General features: G+C 42.4%; 1 protein-coding gene across 1 annotated transcript; it reads right to left on the bottom strand.

Moving 5' to 3' along the window:
* Positions 1-1,227: 1,227 nt before the first annotated feature.
* On the bottom strand, positions 1,228-24,941 carry dnaaf9 (dynein axonemal assembly factor 9). Its single transcript, XM_008283188.1, has 37 exons — positions 24,775-24,941; positions 24,047-24,126; positions 22,741-22,866; positions 22,530-22,654; positions 22,000-22,096; positions 21,695-21,801; positions 21,529-21,606; positions 20,352-20,453; positions 19,634-19,689; positions 19,417-19,552; positions 18,829-18,910; positions 18,561-18,597; positions 18,392-18,476; positions 18,239-18,315; positions 18,084-18,128; positions 17,903-17,948; positions 17,707-17,818; positions 17,407-17,477; positions 17,236-17,283; positions 17,054-17,144; positions 15,973-16,076; positions 15,640-15,783; positions 14,830-14,915; positions 14,603-14,704; positions 13,448-13,565; positions 13,225-13,313; positions 13,004-13,129; positions 12,637-12,762; positions 10,627-10,664; positions 9,251-9,386; positions 8,886-8,972; positions 8,142-8,248; positions 7,724-7,798; positions 6,795-6,982; positions 6,630-6,695; positions 5,882-5,975; positions 1,228-5,603 (listed from the first exon to the last, which is right to left on the bottom strand). The coding sequence occupies exons 1-37, from the start codon at positions 24,828-24,830 to the stop codon at positions 5,497-5,499; spliced, it is 3,450 nt and encodes a 1,149-aa protein (XP_008281410.1). The 5' UTR covers positions 24,831-24,941; the 3' UTR covers positions 1,228-5,496.
* Between the last annotated feature and the right edge of the window lie 1,209 nt (positions 24,942-26,150).

The following is a 26,150-nucleotide window of genomic DNA, read 5'->3' as shown; positions in this document are numbered from 1 at the left end:
AATGCGGTTCTGCAGTAAATCCTTCGTTCATAGTGATTTATTATGATGTTGGATTTATTGTGAGGCTAGACAGGATTACTTTAAGCTAAGTGTGATTTATAAACTCCTACCTAGCTGCAGAACTTTCTTTCGATCCGAGAAAAATCATGCAACGTGTCACCTTATTAGAGTTTTAAAAAAAAAACAACAGGAAAAGAAACTCCCCTGTAATCCCATTTGGAGAAAGTGAACAGATCCAGCACAGTGATCCATTGTTGTAGTGACCTGGACCCACTCAGCAGGCTTTGGCAGACGCCAGCGAGAGTGATGAGTGTTTACATGTGGCTGTCATAATAGCCCACAAATAGCCTCAGCTCAGTGCCTCGGTAAAAATACAACAATGGAAGGGCGGGGAGGAGAGAAAAAAGGGCGGCTAACGGTGGAGGAGATACGGCGAGAGCGCGTTTTAAGTGCGCTAAGTGTATATCTGGGCGGGCGGTCTTGCCTTGAGTCGCTGGGGAGAAAGTGGCGGCGCTGTGGTGGCAGCGGAGAGGCGAGGAAACGCTGATGTCAGAGGTTAGCCATGTGGAGGGCTGTATCTGCCTGGCAACAATACAAGGACACGCACGGGCTTTTCTTCCTTTGCTTTTTAGACACACACACACACACACACATGCAGCGTGAGGAAATGGAGGGACATGCAGGACAGGATTCCTCACATTCTCTCAGGGCTGCTTCAGCTGCCGTTTCTCTTCAGCAAACAAAACACTCGTACGTTCGCTCCGTGTTTAGTCCAGGTTTCCCCAAATCCCCACAACAGGGACCTCCGTGGCTCGGCTGGTGCAGCGTTTTACATGCAGCCTCTCGCAGCTGCGCCGCCACGGTGCAGCGAATGAGTGTTGAAACGAGGCATTAACGGACAGGAGACGGAGCTCTGATCAACCATATAAATATTTAATGTATTACGTGGTGCAATAAATACAACAATTAGTTTATAAAAGCATCAGTCACAGGAAAAAAACAGAAGTTAAAGTCGTTTTGTGCAAATGCAATTCAGTTTTTGCTCACTTTCTGTGAACGCCCTCAGAATGTGGAAGTCGGTTTGGCACTTTTGAAGTTACCTTTTTTTTTCTTTTTGCTTTGCTTCTCATCACAATAGAGACCATAAGAAGTTTTTTTTTCTTCCTTTTTTTCACTTTGGACGGCCTGCAGATAGGGGAGAAGAAATGAGCCCTTTGCTTTTTTTTCTTTTTTCTTGCACAGATCTAATTCTGCCATCGCGACATCAAACGCCTGCCGACTTGAATCACAACTGTTCCTTGACGTGAACATTTATTTTTTCTTTTTCCTTTTTGTTGCGCGGCCGGTTGGTTTGTGGCTACAGACAGAAGACATTAACCACAATTTCACCTCCATCTTCTTCTGTGAGACTCGTGTTTTACAGGGCAAATGTGCGATCTCAGGTAACGGACGCAATAAATACACCTGAGCGAATTCTTCCCGCCGTCTGAGAGGACCGTGGGTGTGGAGCGCCTGTGATTCCCTTTTTAACCCAAACAATTAGCATCAACAGTCCCCTGAGGCCTGAGGAGTATTTGGTCGGTTAAAACTCCATTTCTCAAGCTTGCCTTTTTTCTCCAATGAGCACAAAAATACCATAAAAATATCCGAGATACATTCCACATCGCTGACCTCTTTCTTTTTGTTTTTTTCTCAAAACCAGAATAGAACAAAAAACCTTTCGCATCACGGTTCCCTTCTTCGAAAAACCAATTGACACCAAACTTTGTTTTTGTCCTATAACTTCAGCTACAGAGTGGCTATCCTCCACGTACAGGATGAAGACACCGGAGTGCTCGGTCTGCCAGAGGGCTTCGTAGCCGTCACACTGGGGAGCTTGTGGGGGGCTCTGCGGGGGGTCCCATGTGCAATAAGTAGGAGCCACCCAACTTTAGTCACAAACTCAATCCTTCCGTATAAAGGTTCTATATCCGCGCTCGGGCCGGGCTAAAAACACAACATTTCTATTTCTCTAGACACAAAAATGCAGCTTTCTCTCCTCAACTTGAACTAAACCAAAGTAAACCAGCGAGAAACGTACCGTTAAATGAAATTTATAAGAACTAGCCTTGCCCCTTTTCCACCATCTTTTTTTTTTTGGTTAGTTTGTAAGAGTACCTGAATTATCCCGAGCCCGCCAGCGGCCTCCCCGTGTGACCCCGCCTACTTTACCCTCTGGCTCTAGTAAAAACAAAAAAAAAAAGAGAAACGACTCCATGGATTCCTTTCACCAACACTGTTGAAGGACGGATCCTCGCCTGACAACACCTCCTCCTCCTCCTCCGCCGCCCTGACGACGACGGGGAGAGGGATGGAGCTCTGAACGCAGCTTTAATCTCTGCTTTTCTTAGCCGTAGCCGAGGCACTGCTGGATCAGAGAAACCTGACGTCTCATCAGATTCTCGAGTTTTTTTTTTTCTTTTTCTACAAAAAAAAAAATTGCATCTGCTTTTTTTTGTGCGAAAGGAAACTTTTTTTTTGTTGTTGTTTGCATCTAGAATGTTCAATTCACAGTCTTACAAAAATATTTCGAGGTAATTCTCAAATTCTCAGCAGATATGTTAAAATAAATTGCGATCTCTCTTTTCTGTACCAGTTTGGTGAAAGGCAATTTTGTCGGAATATATTCACAAGACATCTCGACACATGCAGGATAGTGTAGACATACTTGTAGTAGAAGCCGTGTATACGTGTGTGCGTGTATATCTGTTAGTGTTAATTTGATTTAAATATCACAAACGTCTTACATAACCCTCGACTCTTTAAGGACGACTTTTTGATCTTTTGGCCAATTAGGATTTCTCTGCTTTCTCTCATTTTATTTGACGTGCAGCAGGTTTTAAAGTTGTGGCACCTTCAGCCTCCCATACGTCTGCCTCACGACTACATTCGCTGTCAATCGCGGCAACTCTCTGCAGTATTACATAACTATAGAACTGTTGCTCCAAACAGACGGCTTACAGAGTGCATCAAAAAAAAAAAAAAGAGAGGATCCAGCTTAAACAAAAGGTTATCGTTTTGTCACCGCAGGATTTAAGTTATATATTATCCCGCTCCATTAAAAAGATGCACCGTAATCTGTTTGCATTTTGTTACATCAGTCGTTCGTAAGCGCCGGCATTTAATTTTGCGCCGAACCCATGACTCGTTATGTGAGCTACAAGCACTTAAAGCAGGAATCCGGCAGACCACAGAATGCGAGCTGCGAGAGACGGAGAATTTGGCAGCTCGTTTGTTTCGCCTGCATTGTCCTTAAAGAGCCGTTCGAGGGTACTGTAAGGAGAATATATTAAAAAAAAACACGAGAAACAATTGCACTTCTTTGATAGAGTAAAAGAGAGGGAGCTATCGGAGCGAGCGACTCCTCTCCACGTCTCTTTTGCCGGCTATCTGGAACATGCCAGGGTAATACATGTTAGAGGCGTTGCTATGCTATGTGCTAGTCTAAACTACATGTGATTGGTATAAAAAGACAGCAGCACATCTAGCGTAAGACGGTATGGCTTGCTCAGATCAAAGTGGACGGATGGGGCCAGCAGTGTCAGGCTTAAGATCATTTCAATCTGCACCAGACAGAGAGGTTGTCTGAGGGGAAGAAGAACTTGCTAATCGTGTAATCGCATCGCCGGAATTTTAAAAACGATTGATGCTCTCGATTCTGCTCGATGCTGACAGCGCTGTCAGGCAGACATGTCGAGAATGAAACGACGAGAGTTGACAAACATCTTGTTAGATATTACATCAGTGAGCTTTAACCTCGCTGATATGCAAGCCTCTCCTCGCTGAAAAAATAAGATATTTTAATCAGAAACAACCTCCCTCTCTTCTCTGGCGTGCTAAAAATCTCAGAGCACTCGTTGCTGAGCACAGGCAACTTTTTGGTACAGTGGTCAAAGCAATGTTTCATACATTTGTAGTAGCAGCAGTATGCGCACACTGCCATGTGCATTTAAACGTTCCGTTGTCAGTATCGCGTTACTCGAGAGAAACCTCGACCACTTGGCCCAAACGCCGTTTAGTCTGCGTGGTACATTGCTAACCCCATAGTGAATGAAAGCCACCTCATCTCCGACGTACTGTGGCGGGGTTCCTACACAATTCCACCTTCTACGTCACGATTATTTCTCACTTTTGAAACAACTTCTACTTCGAGTGCATAAATAACGGCACAGGTTTTCTGGACGAGTCACAGAAAAGACATTTAAAACCTGCGTAGGAACCCCGACGAGAGGAAGACATGCATAGAACATCAGTGTGACACACGATCGCAGAGCAGACAGTAGCCTAACTACTCATTAATGAAGGATTCTCTGCAACATCACACCACCGACACAAAGCCTTATACCTTTTTACTCATGGCTCTACTCATGTTTACCCAAAACGAACTAAACAATAAATTCAAATCAAGGTTTTCCCAGATTGTTTCGTGTTGCCCCCACTCCTACCCAAACAGTGACACACAGGACGAAATCATTTGGGAATGTTCACGCTGAGAATAAAAGCGGTGCAATGAGTGTTCAGCACCCGGCTGCAGCGAAGCCTAACTCCACTTCCTGTGACCACGTTTTGTCTTCGCTGTTAACTAGCAGCGTTATAATAAACAGAAAGCGGTGACTGAGGGGAAAGTTTCTGGTGACCTCAGTGGTTCGCCGTGTTTTGCGACGCCTCAGCTGTTTTACAGCGACAACACTTTTCGCTGCGGGGACTGAAGTGTGTATTATTGCACTTTCATTTAGATTCACTCCAGGAGTCTTAAAATAAAGCACTGGGACGGCGTATAGCTATGTGATTAATGGCATCATTCATCAGTTGTCCGCCGCCAACAGCCTGTTCCGTGTTTACAGCCCTATGGCCAAGCGCTCCCTCTGCTGCAGCGTGGCTTGCAGACAAGCTAACAGGTGGGCCACGGATTGGGTGACAACAGAGGAGGAGCGATTCTTGAGAAACCCCACCAGGGAGCCCACCAGAATCACACGGCTATCCACGCCTGCCCAGAAATAGAGGCATTAATTTGCCAACTGTGATAAACAGAAATGCACAAGCTGTAGGAGTGTGCGGTCGGAAATTCCCTTTCAATTGTGAAAGTCTCGGAGCTCGCAGGCTCGGTGGCGTAATCGCGTTGGTGTAAAGACGGACTCTTGTGTTGCTTCACATTTGTGTGCAAATCATGACTTAATCTGAATTAACACGCTCGCTTTCGACGGCGATGATACACAACTTAGCGGTGACATAACTGTTCTAAAGCTCACCTGCCACCAAACAGTGAGACAAAGTGGCCAAGGAATACAGCTTTCTGGAATGGGCTTCTAGCAGCTGAAGATGCATGTGGCGTGAACACACATTGACCATTCGAGTGGAGTGTTCGGTACATAACCCCTGTGCCCTCCCTGCCCCTCCCGCAGTGCTTCCCTCACGAATAAAACGAGACAGATGGAGCGGACGTACACAGAGACTCTATCACGGATCAAACAGGTCGGGCTGTTGCTGCAGCTCCAGCTGACGGTTGAAATGCTCGACGTGCTTGTTGGCCTCGGCGATGTACTCTTTGATGAACTCGTCCATGTCTGCAGCGACGGCGATGTAAGGACCACAACGACACAGTCACCACAGCCAACACTGATTCATGATTACTAGTCAGTTCTTCTGGGTCAAAAGGTCAGGCTTGTATCTGTATTTGTGAATCCAATTGGCTCAAGACTTATCAAACAAGCTTTACCCAAACACTGAGGTTTTGTTTAACGCCTGTTATAAGCGCACCTGCCTCTGAATTTAAAATATGACAAAGAAAACCTGACAAAATGGCATTTAAATATATTGGGAGCAGCCGCAATGAGAAGGATACTGGGATGGAAGTCTCTTTTCTCTGCAAAGATGTCGACAAACTGATGACCGTTGTAGAACCAGCCTGGTGGCAGCGGCTCCAAACGTCTTTTCACCTGGAAAAAATATCGATCAGAAAAGTCCCACATCAATTTAGTTCCTGAACACGGCACCAGCTCGCTTAAAAGAAAAACTAAAACCTACAAACAAGGAAACAAGAACAACAAATGTTCAACCAGACTTGAATCTAACATTGAAAATCTTTGTTTTCTGGCATTTCTCAACAATAAAACCAACAGCCATTGACGTGTTTGTGCTTTCATTGTCACAAAACACATATGTTCCTAACCAATACGGCGCATTTCATTTTACAAATTTGGAATTACTTTGAAACCGACTTGTGTTTACAGCACCTACTTTTCTCTGTCTTTCGCTGTAGCTGTTGTGCGGCTCTGCACAGACAAATCTCTGGTAAACATGCACATAAGTATGTCATTATCAATATGAGCACACTCTGATGTGTGCAGCAAACAAGCAGAAATACTTGAAAGTGAGTTCACGAGGTTCTTCGAGCTCTGAACAGCACGTGCTTGTGTCTTTTATTCATGGAAAACAGTCTGTACCCCATAACCCCGCTACCTCTTTGCGTGTAGTTTTGCTCGTTTGGAGCCTTTTATGAGCTAATTATTATGCACTGCACTAATAATTATGAACATAATATCATTGTGATGTGCAGTTTGGAGCGTGTCAGTGAGACAATAGATACTTACATGTATGCGCTTGATTTCTTGTGGTGTGAGGGTATTTTTAGTCTTCTTAGGTATCTTTGTCTGCCTCTGTAAACATCAAAGAGGAACAACAGGGTTGCGGTTATACAACACTTCATACCCGACTGACGCTGCATGATAACAGATCTATACGTGAGCCTCTATCACCTGCTTGGCGCACAGTCGCAGCCAGTCCTTCAGCCCATCCTCGGTGAGGTCGACGCCATCGAAGACGAGGAAACAGGACGTGTTGGTGTCTTCGGGGCCCGGGGTCAGCGGGTCAGCGCTCTGATCTGGGACGATGCTCAGGCTGCCGCTCGCCGCGCTGTAGCTCACCTCCATCAGCTGCTCCGAGTCTGGAGGTTTTCACAGACGAAAGGGCTCAGATTCGTCTCGCGTACAGTTCGCACCTTGTGTAACACCTGCTGCAGCGGCTTCATGTGTTACCAGCATGCTGTCGGTGGGGTGTTAATGTTTTAACATCCATACGGCCCCCTTCTGCTCCCAACACGGCTCACAGAACTCACGTGTAGAACAAAACACGATGAACCTAACCCTATGAAAATATGCGTCGAATGCACAACAGCTGAAATAAAACAACTAAAGTGATGCAAATGATACACTACCCTGAAGACGGTGACTGAGATACACACTACGGGAAGTCTCAGGATCATACAACCACCACACTCATTTCATACTGAATCCTCCCAACGCTCTGCAAATATCTGCACACCTGAACGCTCTCTCTCCTCATGCAACAGCTCTACAGAAATAAAAAATAAAAAAAGAGTGAGAAAACTACGTGGAGGAAAACAAACCAGTGGACTATGAACTGAATTCTAAACACCGGACACCAGAGCAACAACCGAGCAGTATTCCTACCGTCAGGAGCTTCTTGCCTGCCTTGAGAGCAATCTTTTCTCTCAGAATTCCCCAAAACTGGGAAGTGCAGGTCAAATATTACCACCGAGGGAAGAAGTCACATTTGTTTAGTAGCGCTCATCGTAAGCAAGCTGTCTGGAATTCACAGTCTGATCTGGAAACTTCAAAGGTTAGCAGAAATGTGTTTCATGAGATAAAAAACAGGTAATTCCTACCAGAAAACCTGACTTTTCCCCAAACGTTGTACACATTTCCTCGGAAGGGGCTCGGCCTCAGCGATGACTTGATTGCTGCAGGAGAAAGCACAAAAGCTTCAGCAGTGAGTATTGTCGAACAAATCGCACAATTTAACAATGATAATGCAAATGAACAATTTCCTGAAAAGCGAGATTGGTGGCAAAACATTGTAAGTGCATCCTTTGGGGATACAGATTATTTCACAGCGACGGCTGATAATTACTTTGAGACCTCAGCTGTCTCCATATTTGGAGGGAAAGACAGCTTATGTAATCACAACCAAATCCTGCCAGCTCATATCTGGAGCTTCTGTCACGTGTAAGAGTCAAAAAAAAAAAAAAAAAAGGAGAGGAGAGGAGAGAGGGAGGAGGAGGGGGGCCTTTCTTTCCATCTCACCTTTACAGCGGGTGACAAATAGAGGCCTCTCTAGGGGCCGGTTGAAAGCCACGCGCTGCTGGGTGAGGACCAGAGCCCCGGAACCACAGAAGAAACGCCCTTTGCACCTGGAACACAGAACATGTGCACATTACACAAATAGTGAGAAAGTTAAGTCGAGAACAAGCCAAATGTTTGGGCTACATTTTGTCTCTGGCTGGAAACTTGTTTACTCTACCAGCTGCTCGCAGGAAAGGGGCCAGTGGATGTGATTTGCTGGCGAAACTGTGGGAGTGGATGACAAATCTGTAAATACCCGACGTCGGCAGGTGAGAAAGCCTCCTGTCGAGGTCTGAGAGCAGCTCAAGCACACTCGTATAAGCGAGCGGCGCACAAAATTAATGCTTGAAGATGAGTGAATTAAAGAGCCCGACTGTGGCCAGATAGCCGGTGTATGATCCGAGGGGAGGATTAAGCAGGGGTTCATATTAGGCTGACCATTGAGGCATGAAGGCTGAGTGGACCGGGTCCAAAGGGAAAGAGACCCCCTCTGTGTACATGGCAACTGCATGGCCAACAGCTTGTTACTGTGCTGCCAGGAGGCGACTGGTGATAGAACACGAGATGCCCTGAGGGGCTTTACAGCAATCAGCAGACGATACCCCCACCACTGCAGCTGAGTGGCAATTAAACTGCGGGGAGGCGAGCGCTGAGGAAAGCCGAAGCAGGAATCAATCTGTCGTTCAGCGGCCATACAGGTCTTACCATCCGGGGTAGAGGACATAACGTGCTCTCAGCATCTGAGGCTCGTTGAAGCTGCTCTCTGACAAAATCAGCATCGCATTTTCATTCCTGTGAAGAAAAAGAAATACAATGAAGAATGAATATTATTTAAAATGGTCTACTTTTAAACGCACTTTCTATGCACAAAATACTTTTAATAACAGTATATTGAGTCAAGAGTGCAGTGAGAAATGTGTTAACTAAGCAGTGCTCCGACCGAACAGATTTTGGACTTAAAAAAAAAAGAAAAGTGGAATAAAGTGTAGCCTGGGGTGAATGTTTGAGACGCAGATAAAAGCAGCTAAATGACTGTTTGCGGCATTGATCGTGATTCTGCGGGCGCCTACCAGGTGACAGCTCCTCTCTCTGCCAGGACGAAGGCAGCCGTGGGGTTGGCAGAGCGTACCAACTGCTGAACATGCTGCATGAGAGGGTGCTGCTTCTCTGCTGTCAGCCCGGTGAACACCACTGTACTCACAATGCCTGACATACAACGAGGCACACACAGAGGGAGAGACAGAGAGCGTGAATGTGGATTCCTGGAGAAAATGGATCACCGTCCTGGAAATACAAAAACCTGCATGTGTCTCGCCGCGGTTTGATTTAGTGGCGTTACTGCTGCTGTCCCACCTGGAAGCTGCACTGACGTTTTGATTCCTTCAAAAGATTGGACTGATATAAAGGGTATAATAAGTTATTCTGAGGCAGATTAAACTGCGGTGATTGCCTCTTGCTCATCCCCATCGCGGCTCTGCTCAGCCAGACTTCCTTTCTGCAGCACAAATAGGGATTTGTCTGGATCCCGTAACAAAGACGGCAATGTGTCACTTCAGAATACACAATGAGGTGGAGACTGTGTACCCTCACACATGCAGCGAAGTTTGCGGCAGTGCAGTGCTGAGCCTATCATCGGTTTTTATAAATACAGTGTTTATTAAAAGAGAGCTGCAGCTGCTGATCAATCTTTAATTTTCCTCCAACAATAGATTCATTGGTTGATCTATAAAATAAAATAAAAAAAAAAACTGTTTCTCAAAGCCCTCGATGGTGCTTTAAATGTTTTGTTTTGTTCAAATCTCAAAGATATTCAGTTTTCTGTCATAAAGGAGCCCAGAAAACACCCGAAAATCTTAAAATTATCAGTTATATTTTTAGTAGTTGATGATTAATTTCATACTTGACGAATAACTGAAGGATTATTTGTTGCAGACCTATTATTAAACGCGCTCTAAGTCTTTAAATAAACAAAACAAGCTGTAGTACTCCTACAGCCGTGGTGCAGAATAACTGCAAGACGGGAGACATTTTCACCGTCACGACCGAGTTCTTCGTGGAAAATAAAATCTCTCGACATACTTGGAATGCGCAATATTTCAAGATGTGCTAAGACTTTCCATCTTCTGTGGAACGCTGTGACCTATGTGTCTGTGTAATATGTTGTTTAAAGGTTCCAGTTTTGCATTTTTAAGCAGAGAAGGAGGTGGAAGGTGCGACACGCTTCACACGTCAGAGCAGCAGCACTTTAAAGCCTTCTATTTACCATTTAAAGTAATTAATCAATGAATGACGTCGTAATGAAGCAATACAAAGACAAAACAACATTTTACAAAGAGCATTACATTTCTGGAAGATCTATACATCACTGAACTACTCAGTATTTCAGGAGAGAAGTATTTTGTAGGTGGTAGGTCGATGGTAGAACAATTCACCAGACAGGACTAACCTTGGCTGCACTGCTCCAACAGCTTAGGAAACGCAAACCTACAGCGACAGACAAAACAGGAAACACTTTAGGTCAAACACACAACATACTTGACTGTCACAAAACAATCAAATGCAAATCGAGCTTGACTGAAACGGCCACTGTCGTGTTGTAGATTAAGCTGAAAAGCTTCCAAACCACGCAACACATGTCAGAGCCGTGTTTTAATGTATTCGGTTAGCGGCCCTCTTTATTTAACCCATGTCTTATATCATCGCTAATAAGAACTCTATTTATGACTGATGGGCGCATGCCAAAGTTGTGCGGCAATAAACGGGCTAATTCCATGTTATGGCCCTCGGCTAGCGGGCCGGTTATCCATCACGGGGCATTTTTCATTGCATGACATCATGACTCTGACTGGCAACTGACCAATGTAAAAGCTTTCGATAATCCAATTTATTTAATTTATTCTAATAATTTATCCCGAGTTTTCAAATCAATCAGCGTTACGCACCACTTTCTGAATAAGCATTCTGAGCCAAGTCTCCCTCCAAACACCGCAGACCCTCCCCGGCAGCTCTTGGAGGGGGGGGATCAGCAATTTGAAAGGCATTTATCTTTCCTGTCCTGATGTAATGAACTGTCTACATCCATCACAAAGAATAGATCATGACTGACTGATGAGCTTCAGTGAAGAGGCTGTGTTGGTCGCACATGTGGATCTGGGGGATTAAAGGGCTATGCTGAAGGGGGTGACAGGCAGGTCAGGCCTAAGCTGGGCTAACCACACCCAATTAGCGCCATAGTAGGGGTCCGCAGACCTCCACACAGTCTACGGCAACAGACAGTGACAGGAGGCTTCAAGATGCCTCGAATGGAAACGTCAGTGCAAACAGCATTGCTCACTAAACCTCTTATTACACATTTTTCCACTGCTGCTCGTCGGAGTGTAACCGGGGGGTCAACAGAACATCTTCATAGCGCAAAGATCTAAAACACCTTGAAGATTTATTATTAAAGCTGAGCTTGTTAGACAATCACAGTGTCCAAAGGGCTTTTCATTATTAGTGTTATGTTTTAAATATTTATGTAACTATCCAACATTTATGAATGTTACTCTGCAGAATCGAATTAGAATAGTTCAGCTGCTTACCAGGGCTTTTATTATAACACCTACTGGCTTTTTAATTAAATTTCTGTGGAAGACAGACAATGGCAGTAGTTCTCCAAGCATGCTGTAAAGACTGAACCCTCTCGACTGACTTCATCTGTATGTACGTATCACCGGGCAGGCCGGCTTGGCTGTGCGCTGGAAAACAGCCTATTAACCGGAGTGGTATGTCATATTGTGCGGAGCAGCTCAGTCAATCTACGACAGTGAGAAGCTCTGTAAGCTACATATAAAGCCTGTAACAAAAGGAGAGTGAGATTAAATGTAGTGCTGATCCTCTCTGTAAAAAGGCACACAGCCTTGAGTTTTAATAGCTAAAAGTGTCATGTAACCTTGTCCTGGAAACCTCCGGTGCTTCAACAATTTTTCATCATCCAGCTCTGTCTGATATCATCTGGTCCGTCCATATGTCACATGAGAACATAGCTGAGTGAAGCCCTCGGTGCTTGTTTGTTTAAGCTTACTTAACCTTTTTAACTTGGCACAAAAGGGTGAAACATGTTGTAAAACATGGCCAACATTGGTTGCTAGTTACCTTTTTGGCATGCAGCGACATTACAATGGAGGGAAACTGATACTTGTGCTAGAAATGATTTAAAAATCTGTATTTTTTGGAACATACTTCATAGGTAAACAGCGGACTGTGCAGCAGGAGTGACTTGAGTATTTTTTGTTGTGAAACTGGCATAGCTTGTCATTCTTTGACGCGAGTTACAACATTTTCTAAGTCACGTTTCATGCCTTATTGGTGGCGAGTAGATAGACTAAACAAGAGTTAGCTGATGTCAGAGAATGATGAACATGATACTACGAGTCGGCAGTTGAAGCTCATTTCATTTGAGACCCAGAAACCTTACCGATGCTCCATACAGGAGGCGAGGGGGTTCACACAGGCTGTCACGGCGCCGATGGTGAAACACGCCTGGACCACTGGGTCCGGATGGAAGAGGACTGCCTGGACAATATCCAGAACATCTGTGTACCTGTAAGCAGTAAATGTAAACAGTAAATTATTTCAGTCTTTTCCTAATTGATTCATACGTTGCTATCAAGTTGTAAAAGCTCAGCATACTCTAAATGCTCCAAAGGGATGGATTCTAGGATCTGTTTTGTTTGTAAGGATTCAGATCAGTCCTAAATCTTAAATGTCAGACTCTAATTTTCACATTATTTATTGTATAATTGGAATGAAAAGCTTCTTCTTCAGTTCTGTCAGTTTCCTACCCAGGTGAGAGCACCAGCAGACGAGGTTTGCCTCTTGTGCCTCTCTGGCTCTCCAGGAAGCTGGATAAATACTGCTGGAGGTGCGAGGCTGAGAATCTGTCGGGATCAGGCTCATACAGCACCCACCTGTGGGTGCAATGATAAAAAAAAAAAAAAGTGTATTATTTTTGTTTATGTTGAAAGTCATCCATTTATTATACATTTATAACAACATCTCTTACCTTTCGGATTCTTTGCTCAGGCCCACTAGGCAGTTGCAGAGCGTCTTCTTGTGGCTCCCTGGCAGTCCGGTGACGATGGTGATGACGACCTTTCAAGCAAAATAAAACCAGATATTCTTTGTCATAAATAAACTACGACGCTGGTAAAGAAAAATGTTTTACCATATCTACATTACAAAAAACAGGAGACAAGATTCTCTGCACCTTCAGTCAGTGGACTCACCTTGTCTCCCTGACCAGCGGCTGGGTTTCTCAGCTCTGCAGAGGGGAAGAGCACCCCCAGGTGGTCGTACAGGATGGGCTCCTGACCGATGCTGCTGAGAGCAAAATGCTGAAGGAACCTGAAAAAGCCCAGAAAACAGCAATCAGTGAGAAGAAATGGGGTCACAACTGGTTGCCGCACCTAGATAAAGGCAGCGTGCTGAGACTGATCCTTTATCTGTAAGGCGCTCACGTGGAGAGTCGGTGTGTTTACAGCAAGGATTTTAATTACAATTAATTGCATTTGAGCAATTTCACAGGAGCCATCTCTATAAAAAAAAACAAAATGTTTTTAATCTCTTGTGGAACATAGCACTTAAAATGAGACTGGTGATGCTAACTCGTGCCAAAGAGGCAGACTATGTTGGGTGCAAATGATTAAAGCAGCTGGAGTTGTAATTATTCCAGGTGACAAATCTGGGTCAGACCTGGGAAAACCAAAACTCTGCCTCAAAGTGCTGTGTTCCCCTGTTTTAGCAACACTGACAGGGATTTAAAAAATGTAAGCGCAGCTAATTTTGGCCCGAATAATGAAGCCACATTATCTTACGTGGTTTCTATCAGCAGAAAACAGCTCCCGAGTGTGGAGGGTCAGCACTGATGAAAACAGTGTATCAGGAAACACAGGCTTAAATGCTATTTTGGGAATACGTACTCATGATTAAGCAATACCTAGCATCGGGTTTTATTGCTTGTTTGGTTCAACCCCGATGCACTCGGGCTGGCGCTGGGGCTGGCACAGATTATATCAGTGACAGAGAGAAGGAGGCTAAATAAGCTGTTGTCCATCACGAGCGCCGCCCGAAACCCTCCCCGCAGTTCAATCAGTCGACAGAGGGGCATGTACGTGTCAGGCTGCTGTCTTAGTCCTGCTCAGTAGACAGACTGAGGAGGTCTTTAGTGCCCCAGGCAGTACAGATTTTCAACTGTTTCCAGCGATAGTGGAGGGAAACCTGCACCGTGCGATCAGTCAGTTACTAGCTGGTAGATTTATGCTCCCGTTGTATAGCTATTTACCCAAATTTTTATCTTATTTTACCCACAGTGCATTTTTTTTTACTTTTTATACACCCTACTTTTGCAGTACACTCGTTGCTATCTATGTGTGTGGACTCACATTTCCTGCTCTGGCAGCTGAGAGTACGAAGTCTTCAAACTGCCTCTGCGTTTGGCCACTGGCGGCTCCTGACTGTCGTGTAGTTTCTGCATTTTTTTGTGCCTGGAAAAAATAAAAAAATTAATGATTTCATAAACAAATATCACCCTAATTGTCTACCCTGGTAAAATATGTCCAATCATACTTCACGATAGCAGAAACTGGTGGAGCAAAAAGTGCTTCCTTACATGTTTTTCTGGTTCCAGGTCAAGTGCTCTTGGTCAAACAATTGCAGAGTGAGACCAGATTCTGAGTTCTTCCACACTGACAAGACCTACAGCAAGCAAAAAATTAAAGAAAATGTTTGTACAAGTAGCGGTAAACATATTTTTGTTTACAGTAACAAGCGATGAGTTACACATAGACTTGTGTGATAAAATGTTGGCATTTTGTTGATTTTTATAAGTTAAAAAAAAAAGCGACAACACTCACAGCGAACAGACATAAAGAATTAACCTTTCTTCAAATGTTAATACATTTTTTTTTAAGGATTTAAAAAAAAAAAGTAATAAATTAAATTGTCTTTTTGACATGTGCAAACGTTTGGCAGCTTTCTCAGACAGTAGTTAGTAACCTCCTTTGGCAGAAAGCACTTAAACGCACTTATAAATGCTGCAGCACTTGGCGTCGGTTCGTGCGACCTAATCTAATAAAAAAGTTCATAAATTGTCATCAGATGACAGTACCTAATGATAATTCTTGAACTGCCTTGCAAGTCCTAAAAAATTCAACTGACAGCTTTTGAATTAATGAAGTTCTGAGACTTTACAAGCCCAAACATTAGCGCACTCCACAATAGGTTCATGAAATAAAGATTTGCTTTATATTTCTGTCTCATTTTTACCATATCTGTCGGCTGCAGGTGTTGTAATTATTTCTTTTTACTTCAAAAAATGACAAAATACATAATGTGCCCCAGACTTTTGCGTACAAACATAAACCGGAACATGCGTATGTTCACCCTCAAACTGTCAGCGACCGCTAGCTTGAAGTCTCACCTTGGAATAGAAGGCCTTGTGGCTCTTGGCTCCTGGCTGAAGAGCGAAGACCAGACACTGATCGGAGCTGTGGAGAGGGAACGGGAGGTGCGGGAGCAGGCTGGACTCGTATTCTACGAACAGTGAAGCCACAGCGCTGAAGTCCTGGTAACAAGAGGACACATCAGTCACACACAAGCAGGTACCAGGGATTCAGCATAATACGCAGCATGGTTTAGCATAATTTCACATGGAAATGAATGAAAAATGAACAAACAGAAAAATATCTATGCGTGTCCTCCCACACAATGCAGCTGAGAACAAAGAAGTACTGTCACATATAAATACACTCACCGGATGATAGAACTTGATGTTGCTGATTTGATCCTTGGACAGAGTAATGCTTCCGTATTGAGAATGGACAAACAGGATTCCCTCAGAGAAGAAAGTGATCTTGCCTAAAATGAAAAATTCAATCAATATTATGTACACGGCGAGATTCAGAAATGACTCCCAGGCTGTGTCTGAAATCGCCCACTGCACCCCACGATATACAGGGCGTTCGCCATTTGTAGTCCTGTCCAAATGTCAGGTTACAAATGTTACACCCTACAGTTATCCTCAAATGTATCCATAACCTTCCATTAAAGAAAAGGCAAAATTCATACTAGTCACTCAAATAACTAGAAACTGAAAAAAGTAGTAATAAATAAAAATTTGCTAAATTATAATTTAGTGACATAAGACATTGCTTTTGAATTGTGGTTGAAAAGAATAATTAAAAAAAGAAAGAAAGAAAGAAAGAAACTGTCCCGGACAAACGAGAGCACTTTGCTGATGAGCAGTGAAATCCAAACACCTGTCAACAGGTGCAGAAGTCTGACTGAGAGTTACAGAAAACACTTGATGCAGTGATTGTCTCAAAGGGTTGTTCAACTAAATAGTAGTTTACGGGTCCCATCATGCTTGTTTGCTTGTTTTGTTTTGGGTTTTTTAAAAAATATTTCTGTTGAACCACAGTTCAAAAGTAATGTCATGATTTTCATTAAATTTTTATTTATTATTACTTTTGTCAATTTCAACTTATTTCAGTGACAGCTGCTGTTTTCCTTCTTTAATAGGAGGACGACTGTATAGCTTGCACTCAAAATATCCCACAATGCACCGTGAAAAGTTGCATACAGCTGATGGTCACTAAGCGAGCAATATGGACCATCATGCATTGCGTGAAAGGAAATGGAAACTAGACAAAAGAGAGCGTGGAAACTTGTCATTAAAATCTAAGTAATTTCCCATTTATGTTTTGTTAAATTCTATTTTACTCGTTTCTTAGCTACGCAATAAACTGTGAATGTGATGTCTTTGCACTGCACTGCTACGGCACAAATCACGGCTAGCTAGCGACGTAATTAATAGCTCGAGTAGAGAGAGTTACCTTCTTCGGGTGTGGAGAGCTGGCTGCTAGAGAACATGAATGCGGCATCTGCTGCAGTCAGAACAGCTCCCAAACAAGTGCCGTCTTCTTTCTGTTTAAGACACATATTGTACGTCATTAGGCTACGAGAACACACACACACAGCAGACATGACACACGTGCTTCGACTACAGGAAGCTCACCTTAGTGAGGTTTTGGGCTTGTTCGGACTGCTTGACATCAGATTCCATCTAAAAACAGCAGAAAAAGGACAGTGAAGGAAATGACATTTGCTTACATTAGGCATGAGTGTGTGTAACGACATCAAATGCTGTTTTTCACATTGATGCCATTGATTTTCCAGCAGCACATACCAGCCAGCAGGCGTAGCGAGGCACCGTCGTGGTGAGGATGGTGTAGCAGCTGTCTGAGGACACAGTGCCATCTACAGGACGAGAGACACACTGACTTGACATGAAGCATAAACAGCAGAGCCAAGGAATGACAAACACAGAAGATATGATCCACAGAGCAGGAAATCAGCTATTTTTAGACGAGTGCTCTGTTTGTCTGTGAACAGGGGCCAGTGGATCTGTGCTGCTTATTATGTCGATCAAACGTCTTTATGGATTCAATCAGTAATAAGGTTCTAATTAGTTTAATGAATATCGTACCTCTCTGCTGAATGTTGATGCTGGACTCCAAGAAGGATTCAGAGAAAACCACGGAGCCCAGATTCCCTCCGTCCCACTGCAGGTCTGGGATGTCGTGGACAATCAGGGAGGCCTTAAAGAGAGCAGAATTAGCACAAAGGTGGAAAACTGTGCACACGTTTGGTCAAGCAAATAAAACTATCCTTCTTTAACTTACTGTTTTCACTACATAGCGGCTGTCTTCATCAGTCAGAGGAACGATCCTGCAAATCAGTACAACAGGCTATTTAGATCTGAAAGCTCCCAAAAGGTTTATCAGAAATCATCAGTGTAGCTAATATTTCTCTAATAATACAATGACAATGAGTTCTGTAAGAAAACATAACATTAACACTCACATCCCCTGCATATTCACCGCTTGGATGCTGAACTCACATTTGGACCTGTGGACAGAAAATACAGAATCAAATCAATTCAAACAACTAATTTAATTTCAGGCTACGATGAAGATTGCATAAAGGGCACAATGCTGAATAAACAAAACAGTCTGTACCTGAGAGAGCTGCGGTACTGACTTAAGTTCATCGAGTCCAGCGCCACCAGGAAAGTGTTCTCGGCTACATCCTTAGCCTGCAAAGATATTTCCTAATGAGCAGCTGTACATGCAAATACATAATTATAATTGCTGCTGTGTTTTTGTTCTTACCTTGGAAGCGCTGGTCGTACAGGAGTAGCATTTGATTCCTGACAGGACGGCTTGAACTGCAGCGGAATAAATCTGTGACAGAAGTCTGGAGAAAACAAACATCTCTTTTAGACACTCTGAAACATTTACCAAAGGGAAAAAATATTACAATACCAAAAATATCACTTACAAAACTTCTGCATTCTTTTGCTCTGTGTTTTGATTCCCTGTTGGAGAAACAAAGTGTGATTTAACAGAATAATTATAATAATATAAATAAAGTCAATCAAGCCTTTGCTGCATCCTAAACAAACTGTAACAACACAAACTTTTCTCACTAATGTTTCTAACTAAAGGTGAGCTGGTCCTGCTTAACCTGTGCATTAAATACCCCTTAAATACTAAATAAACACACATGAAACTGATCAATATTACTTAAGTCAAATAGCAAACCTCACCAAGGTACGGTGTGTGCGTAGTCCCGAAGAAATAGGTCCGAGAGCAGGCAAGAGGTCCTTTGGGAGCCACACACTGCAGGATCTAACGGGGGTAAACAGTGTTTTGTTTGCAAGATACCAACAACAGCATGTTTCCACTTGACAAATGATACAGAGAAAGGTGGTGCAAAATTACCTATATCTCATATTTACATGACAAGTGTGACCAGCAATTACAAGCATCCTGCCACAGCGTGTTCCGGGAGATTTAACAAAACACCACCCTGCACACCACTGGTTGTACCGAATCACTTCACCAGATGGTGCTGCCGCCGCCAGCTTTTCTCCTCTTTCTTTTTTTTTCTCTTGGAATGTGATTTACAGAACGTACACACATGGAGAAGCTGCCAGTTGTCTGTTTGACATGCTGAGGAGCTTTGACAGTAACAGGTGTGCAGCCATTAATAGGGGTTACACGCTAATGTAAGTGGTTCATACGTCTTTTTTTTTTCTTCACTATATACAGTGTTCTATTTCCGACTTGCTCGCTGCACCAACACAGATTGTTGCCATACAGTTATTCCCCCTCGCCCAGCTGCTGTTTCTCACCATATGTCTGGCTGTGGAAGCCTGAGGCCCCGTGTTGCGGACCTGATGACTCTCCGAAGGGAAGTTGAATGAATAGCTCTCCAGATCCTTCAAGGAGGAGTGTTTCCCAAACAGCACAAAGGGCTGCTGGCTTTTACTGAGAGAAAGAAACGTTTGATTAAGCGACGGCATTTATTCGTTCTACAAGTATTCAGACACCGCTGATCATGAAGAATACCTTTTGTCCGTGATGTTGCTTGAGATCAGTCCGTAAGAGTAATAAAAACGGAACGCCTGCAGATCGAAGAGAATACACTTTATGTTTACACAAGTAGAGTGTCAGACATACACTAAGATGACACACTGAAGTGCTGTTTGAAAACACTTTGTATGTAAATTCCATTAACCTAAAACAGACTATAGCTCAGTCTTCTCTCAGCTACTACACCTCTGTTCTCGCCTCTCCACCTTTGTTTCCAATTTATAGAAGTGTGAATAAACTAGAATGCTCTCCAGAGAGGGTGCTTCAGTTATGGTTTTTCATACATCACAACCCATAAGTGAAGTGTGGGAGAAAGAAGAACGCATGACGTAAACTGTAAACCTGTACTGAATGCAGATTTGCATTATCAAAAATGAATCCAATGAAAAAAATGTTGGGCGATTACGTCACAAATTACACATTTTTAATTCTCGTGTCTTTGTTGTTGCATCGGATTTAGATTTTTAAACAACAATCAAAACTGAGGCATTATTCTAATTTTCTATTTCTGTGTTCTGAGCTTCAGGTTGGACTGTACCATTACCACCCGGGGGAGGAGCCTACAGCCAGCCATGCACTTTCAATTCATTCAGTAATAGCCTATATGCTATTTGTATCGTTCCACACACACTCACACCCTACATGACTGTCCACAGATTGCTATTTTTGTCAGACGATGCAGCTGTAAACGCACCTCTCCTGCCTGAGCTTCAGACAGCTCCAGGATGGACAGGTGACTCTCCAGGTCCATGCTGGAGAAAAAGGCACTCCACTGCTTCTCAAAGACGACCAAGTCCTGAAACAGGACAAACAGCACAGAGGTTAGAGGCATGTGGTCATTTACACACCTTCATAGACCTTACAGGACTTTTGATCAGCCAAATAAACTCAAGCTTTTTTATTAATGACTAAAACTGTTCAATATTGACTGAGGTATTTTAGTTTTGTCTTTACATACCACATAGAAACATATTTGCCCATGTCTGGTGTCTTTTTTTTCAGCACAACATCACCTATATGATCTGACTTCTTTTTTAAAAAAATTTAACTTATTATATCAACATTTTGGGCTCAAAAACACACATAAAAATAAAATTGAATTTGAAAAATGTATTATTTATTACAATAAAAAACACAAACACGCTGAACGAAGCATTTTGAAAGTTGAAAATGTAAACGTAGGTGACAGATATGTATATGAAAAGGTACATTTGATATAAAATCAAACTAAATATAAATATTTGCAACGATATAATAAGCAGGTGTGGCTTTCTTTCTGTTTTTAGCGATTATAGTTTCTGTCCAGAATGAGGCAGACAGCCACGTCACAGGAGCTGCACTTCCAGGGACTTTCCTTCACTTTCGTTTTGTAAAACGACAGAAAATTACTAGGATTTTGAAAGCAATGCGACACCTGTGGCGCATATTTCATACGCTTACATTTACTCCTGTTTTTTTCATGCACGTTCACAACACCATATCTCCGGTTGTATGTGGTCTATCTACATGAAACAAAAACTGGGAGAGAGTTTAAAGTCTGCACTTTCGAGTGAAGTTGACGACATCGCCGTACGTGCGGTAGTTTTTCATTGTAATGTCTCGAAAATGTCATAATTATATCACGCCGGCGTGACGGGACACCTCTAAGGGTTAGCATTCAAAAAGCATATTTGAGGTCAGTGAAAAGCATGTTTGGACGCTAACTTTTCTTGACCATGAAGACAAATTTGATTATTTCTTTTGATAATTTGATCAAAAAAGTTCTGATGATGCAACAGATTTAGGAAGATTTTAGAAGAAAGTCCAGATTTCACACAAGTACGTCTTGTGGTTTGAGTGTGTCAGCGCTATAACAGTTAAACTCAGTGTACCTCGGTGAGGAGATTATCCAGGGACACTGGGTCGAGTCTGTTGTAAACCTGCCACAGCTTCTCACTCATGTCCATGAGCTGCAGGAGCACATAAAACAAAATTTAATAAGAAGCATAGCACCACAAGAACATTATACATAGTGTTTGTTGCTGTTGGTTAATGTACCTTGTATTTCATAGTAAAAAAGCTTCCTCCACCGATGCCTTCCAGGGCAAACGCTTGAATTAGGGGCCACTTCTCCACCATAAACATATCAAACCTCTGGATGTGTCCTAAAACGAGCAGCAGGGAAAGTATCACTCAACTGCATGTTGGTGTAATTACACAGAAACATGCTGTTAAGAAGGGAAAACTAATGAAAAAGCATTGGATTACATCTTCCTGACACAGTTATTTGTGAACACTTTTCACTATCTCCTAAACACACGTGTAAGGAATGAATGTGGAGATGAAAATGTGATAATGTGTACCTTGGGAGCTGTACGGTACTCCGATGCGATAGCAATCCTGCACCATCGTAACGAAACTGGAGATTTTGAATTCCTCTGCGGCCTCTTCGTCTTCGTACTGCATGTGGAGGTGGGGAAAATTACAGAGGTACGTAGAAAGGGATTTAATCCCAAGGGTAACAATCACGATTACAAACACTGCTGCAAAGGGCCCAATTTACAATTTACAGCAATGACACACATTTGGCAGCCCACGACTACTACATGGCAGCGTTAAAGGCAACACGAGACGGCAGGTGTGAGGAGCCGCAGCCACCTGTGCACAAATTGTAGGTTCGCTGGAAACAACCAGAACATGCTTTGATGAAAATGAATGTGCTGCTATCGCTGTGCAGCCTGTGTATTATCAGTGTTAAAACTGCCGCCAGGTGATATGTCAACATGCCTAAATACTCTCGGTATGGTTCATGTGTCGAGCTTAAGCGCACAGGAACTGCGAGAAACAGGAATGATAGGTCTTGAAGGGGAGGAAAAGGGTTTTTTTTTCTCACCTCTGCCTTTGTCATGCAGTAGAGATGCAGGTTCCTCCAGTGAGACACATAAGGCAGCAGGTAACTGTAGTTCAGTGGGTTGCAGTAGAGATGAACGCACTCGGCCTTAACCAGCAGGATCACATCTGGCAAGAAGACAAGTGATGCGTGAGAGCAGATAAAAGCTACTGCAAGCACAAACGTGATTTAAAATGTAGGCATGAACACTCACCATCCAGCATTTCTTCAGGAAATTCCTCAACGACATGATCCAGATTCAACGGATTTCGTCCATACAGTCCATAGAACAGGTATTTGGCCAGCTCAGTGCATCCTTCATTATATCTGCTGTCAATTCCTAAAAACATACAATATTTGTTAGCTTTAAGACCGTTGAGACTGTTCAATTTAATTTACTGTTAAAAAAATAAGAATTAAAATAGTCTGTAATGGCAGAAACAACACTTTTTGAAACCCTGAACTACAGTATATTTTGTATGACACACACCTGTTCATATTTCATTGTAGGGTTTTTTCATCTCAGATCGTCAGAGGCCTTCTGCTCGAGCATCTCTGATTTGCTTAAAACTTTATTTATCACAAATTATGGATATTTAAAACAGTGTCTGTGAATTTGTAGCTTGACTTTTGGCACATTTTTTTGCAAGTTGAAATTTGAGACTACGTTTCAGGAGCTAAAAAATACAAAACTCTTAAACTTTCACTGGATTTTTTTTTAACATGTCATTGTTTCAGAACCTATAATTCTGATATAAAGTATTCTGTATGTTTTGTTTCGTATTACTGACATGCAGCTACATATGGTTCAGAAAATATAACTTGTGGACCCCGGAATTATTATTTTTTTGTTAATGTGAGCTTAAAGATGTGACTTGTCATGACAGCTTTTTCTTTTTTTTCATATTTTAACTCACCTATAATCAGAGACTATTTGATCTGCCTCTCCAATACTACAGATTCTTAACCAATGACACAATGACAAATAAAATTTGGGGCTTTTGTCTTTAACATTATCATTCAATTTTTTTCAAATGTTCAAATTTTGAATGTGATCTTGGAAAATACTGCATATATCAAGCTAAAAATGTCACAAATATGTTTAGAAATATCCATATTTTCTGCTATAAGGAATACAATGCAAACCAGAGATGGTCAAGCAGAAATCGTTGCAAATATTTGATGATTTGAGATGGAACGATCCTTCAGGCAACACTGATCTCTGCTCCGTTGAACTATCACCCACTTACCTCATACATACATATTCCTATTATCAGAATTTGCACAATTTGCACTGAAGCTTCAGCTCACATTAAACATGCTCTTCTAAAGCTGCTCCTAGAAACTAAACACTAATTTTTCCTTCCTTTAACCTGTTGCCCTTGTTTAACTACATGTGTGTCAGTACATTGAGACATCCCTTATATGTGGTACGCACATCTGAAGCTCACTCTGTGGCTTTAGGAGCCACATGAATGAATAAAAGCTTAAACATGAATTAAGTTTGCGTGTTAACATACCCAGAGAGCACAGGATGCCATCCGGGGTGGCGGTGCCTCCTTCAAAGAGCAGAGCCTGAACCTGACGCAGGCGACAACAACTGAAAAACACAACAACAACAATAAATACACATTAACTATGACATCATGGCTTTGTTGTAATTCATATTTAACTAATTATTAAGTTTAGAAACAGCAATTTGATAAACAAAACTCCAACACAACGTCTGTGAGTAAGTTTCTGAGTAAATTTATTTAAAATCAAGCTTGTTTGTTTCAAAAATCCAGCATTTATTTAATAAATGTGATGGTTTATGAGCTTTTTTTTCGTGATTAATAGATATATTTTTACTGCTATGCTATTGTTTTAGTAATTGAGGATGAACTAGCTTGATTACATTGGATTGTATTATTATATATTATTTCTGTATTTAATCTGATGCCATACAATCCTGCGTTGACGTTACCTGTAGGTCTGGGCGATAACGATCAATGGAGTGTGGGGGTTTTCTAGGAATGGATGTTGTCATAAATAATAATTATTATTTATCCTAATCTGTTAATTTAACGCTAGTACATTAACGTAAGGCTAAGCTAAACACCTCGCATCATCGCTCACTAATTCACAGCAGCCGTTAGCACCGATAATAACGGACAGCGGTTGATGCTAACGTTAGCCACGTTAGCTCGACCGCTCCGGTTAAGGGGGGGTGGGTTTCCGTAAACACGGCTCGATTAAAAACATTTACCTGACGGCGGGGTTTATTCCGGAGAATTTCCCGTTCACTCTCCTCATAGCGGCCATTGTAACGGTCGTCTCGTTTCACGTAAAAACGGGAAAGCGCTGCGTTTTTTCTTTTAAATATTTTTTTCCTTTTCGGACCGAGGGAACTACATTTTCTTCTCCATCACCCTGGAGAATGTCCACACAAGATAGCATGGCAACGGAGCGAACCATTCAGAAAATAGGGGAATCAGGAACAACTTATTAACATTTTCGGGCCTTCCTGACTATAAAAAACACTTATTGTTATCAAAAATAGAACCGACATTATTATTGTAGTATCACACTTTGCATCGGACAAAGTAATCCAGCAAAAGTGACAAATATATTTGAATTTAACAGACGTTTCCCCCATTTTGCCCAGTAGTACGGCCTTGTTTTGGGCCGTTTGACAGCGGCAGGCAGCAGCGCGCAGCTGCAGCTGATGGTGCAATCCCTCAGTAATCACAGCACAGGGGGGATTCCTGCATCTGGAGTAGCCCTACCTCTAAACTGCTATTATAGTATTTATTCCTCAGTGATGAAAGTATAAATAAAGACATTCAGGAGCTAAAATGTCACTCATTTTTAGGAGTGTTTACAAAGACCACATTTCATCCTGCATGTCCTGACACTAACCCACACTTGGGTGAATTCCTGCACAGTGGCTGATTCAGCAGCAATGCAAAAACTAAAAAAACAATCACAGGATGTCTTGCTGACTTGTCTAACTGTGCAGATGGCAGCTCATTTAGTAGACAGACTAAGGTAGGAAAAGGAAACTGAATCAGACCAACTGATGCTGCAAATTCCCATAAACCGTTCAGTGTTAAATGTTGACCTCCAACATGACTGGTGAGATGCACTAATGCTGTTTGGACAGAAACTGCCCACACTGCCAAATTATAAGGGTTCCTGTTGTTTGTATTTGTTTGTATAGTTGTACTTGACCTGTATTAATTGTGATTCATGTCTGGGTAAAATGAATCATTTCTCTCCAGCTGTTGTTACCACACAGATGCATTTAACAGCATTCAAGCTTCCACCCACCGTTCAACCACAACCACGTATTTCTGACCAACAGGAAAGTGTTTTCACAAATTCTGAAGCAATTCAATGATCCCATGTTATTGTCACTAGAAAGTGTACACATGGTATAAATTGTTTTTATATGTAAATAAGGAATGCATTTGCACGTGTTTTTATTAAAGTATTATTTAGGTTTCACTGTGGATTTAGATGAAGTTCTTGCACAGACAAACCAGCTTTGAGGAGTTTTCAGAACAAATGGCACAAGTTTTTTATATCGTATGTTACTTCATCAGTTGTTTTACATGGTCTTGCTTGCATAAGCAATGATTT

This window comes from Stegastes partitus, unplaced genomic scaffold (assembly GCF_000690725.1).
Source record: "Stegastes partitus isolate 25-593 unplaced genomic scaffold, Stegastes_partitus-1.0.2 Scaffold301, whole genome shotgun sequence".
NCBI lineage: Eukaryota > Metazoa > Chordata > Actinopteri > Pomacentridae > Stegastes > Stegastes partitus.
Note: the sequence above shows the minus strand (reverse complement) of the source record. Positions and strands in the feature narration are given on the sequence as shown.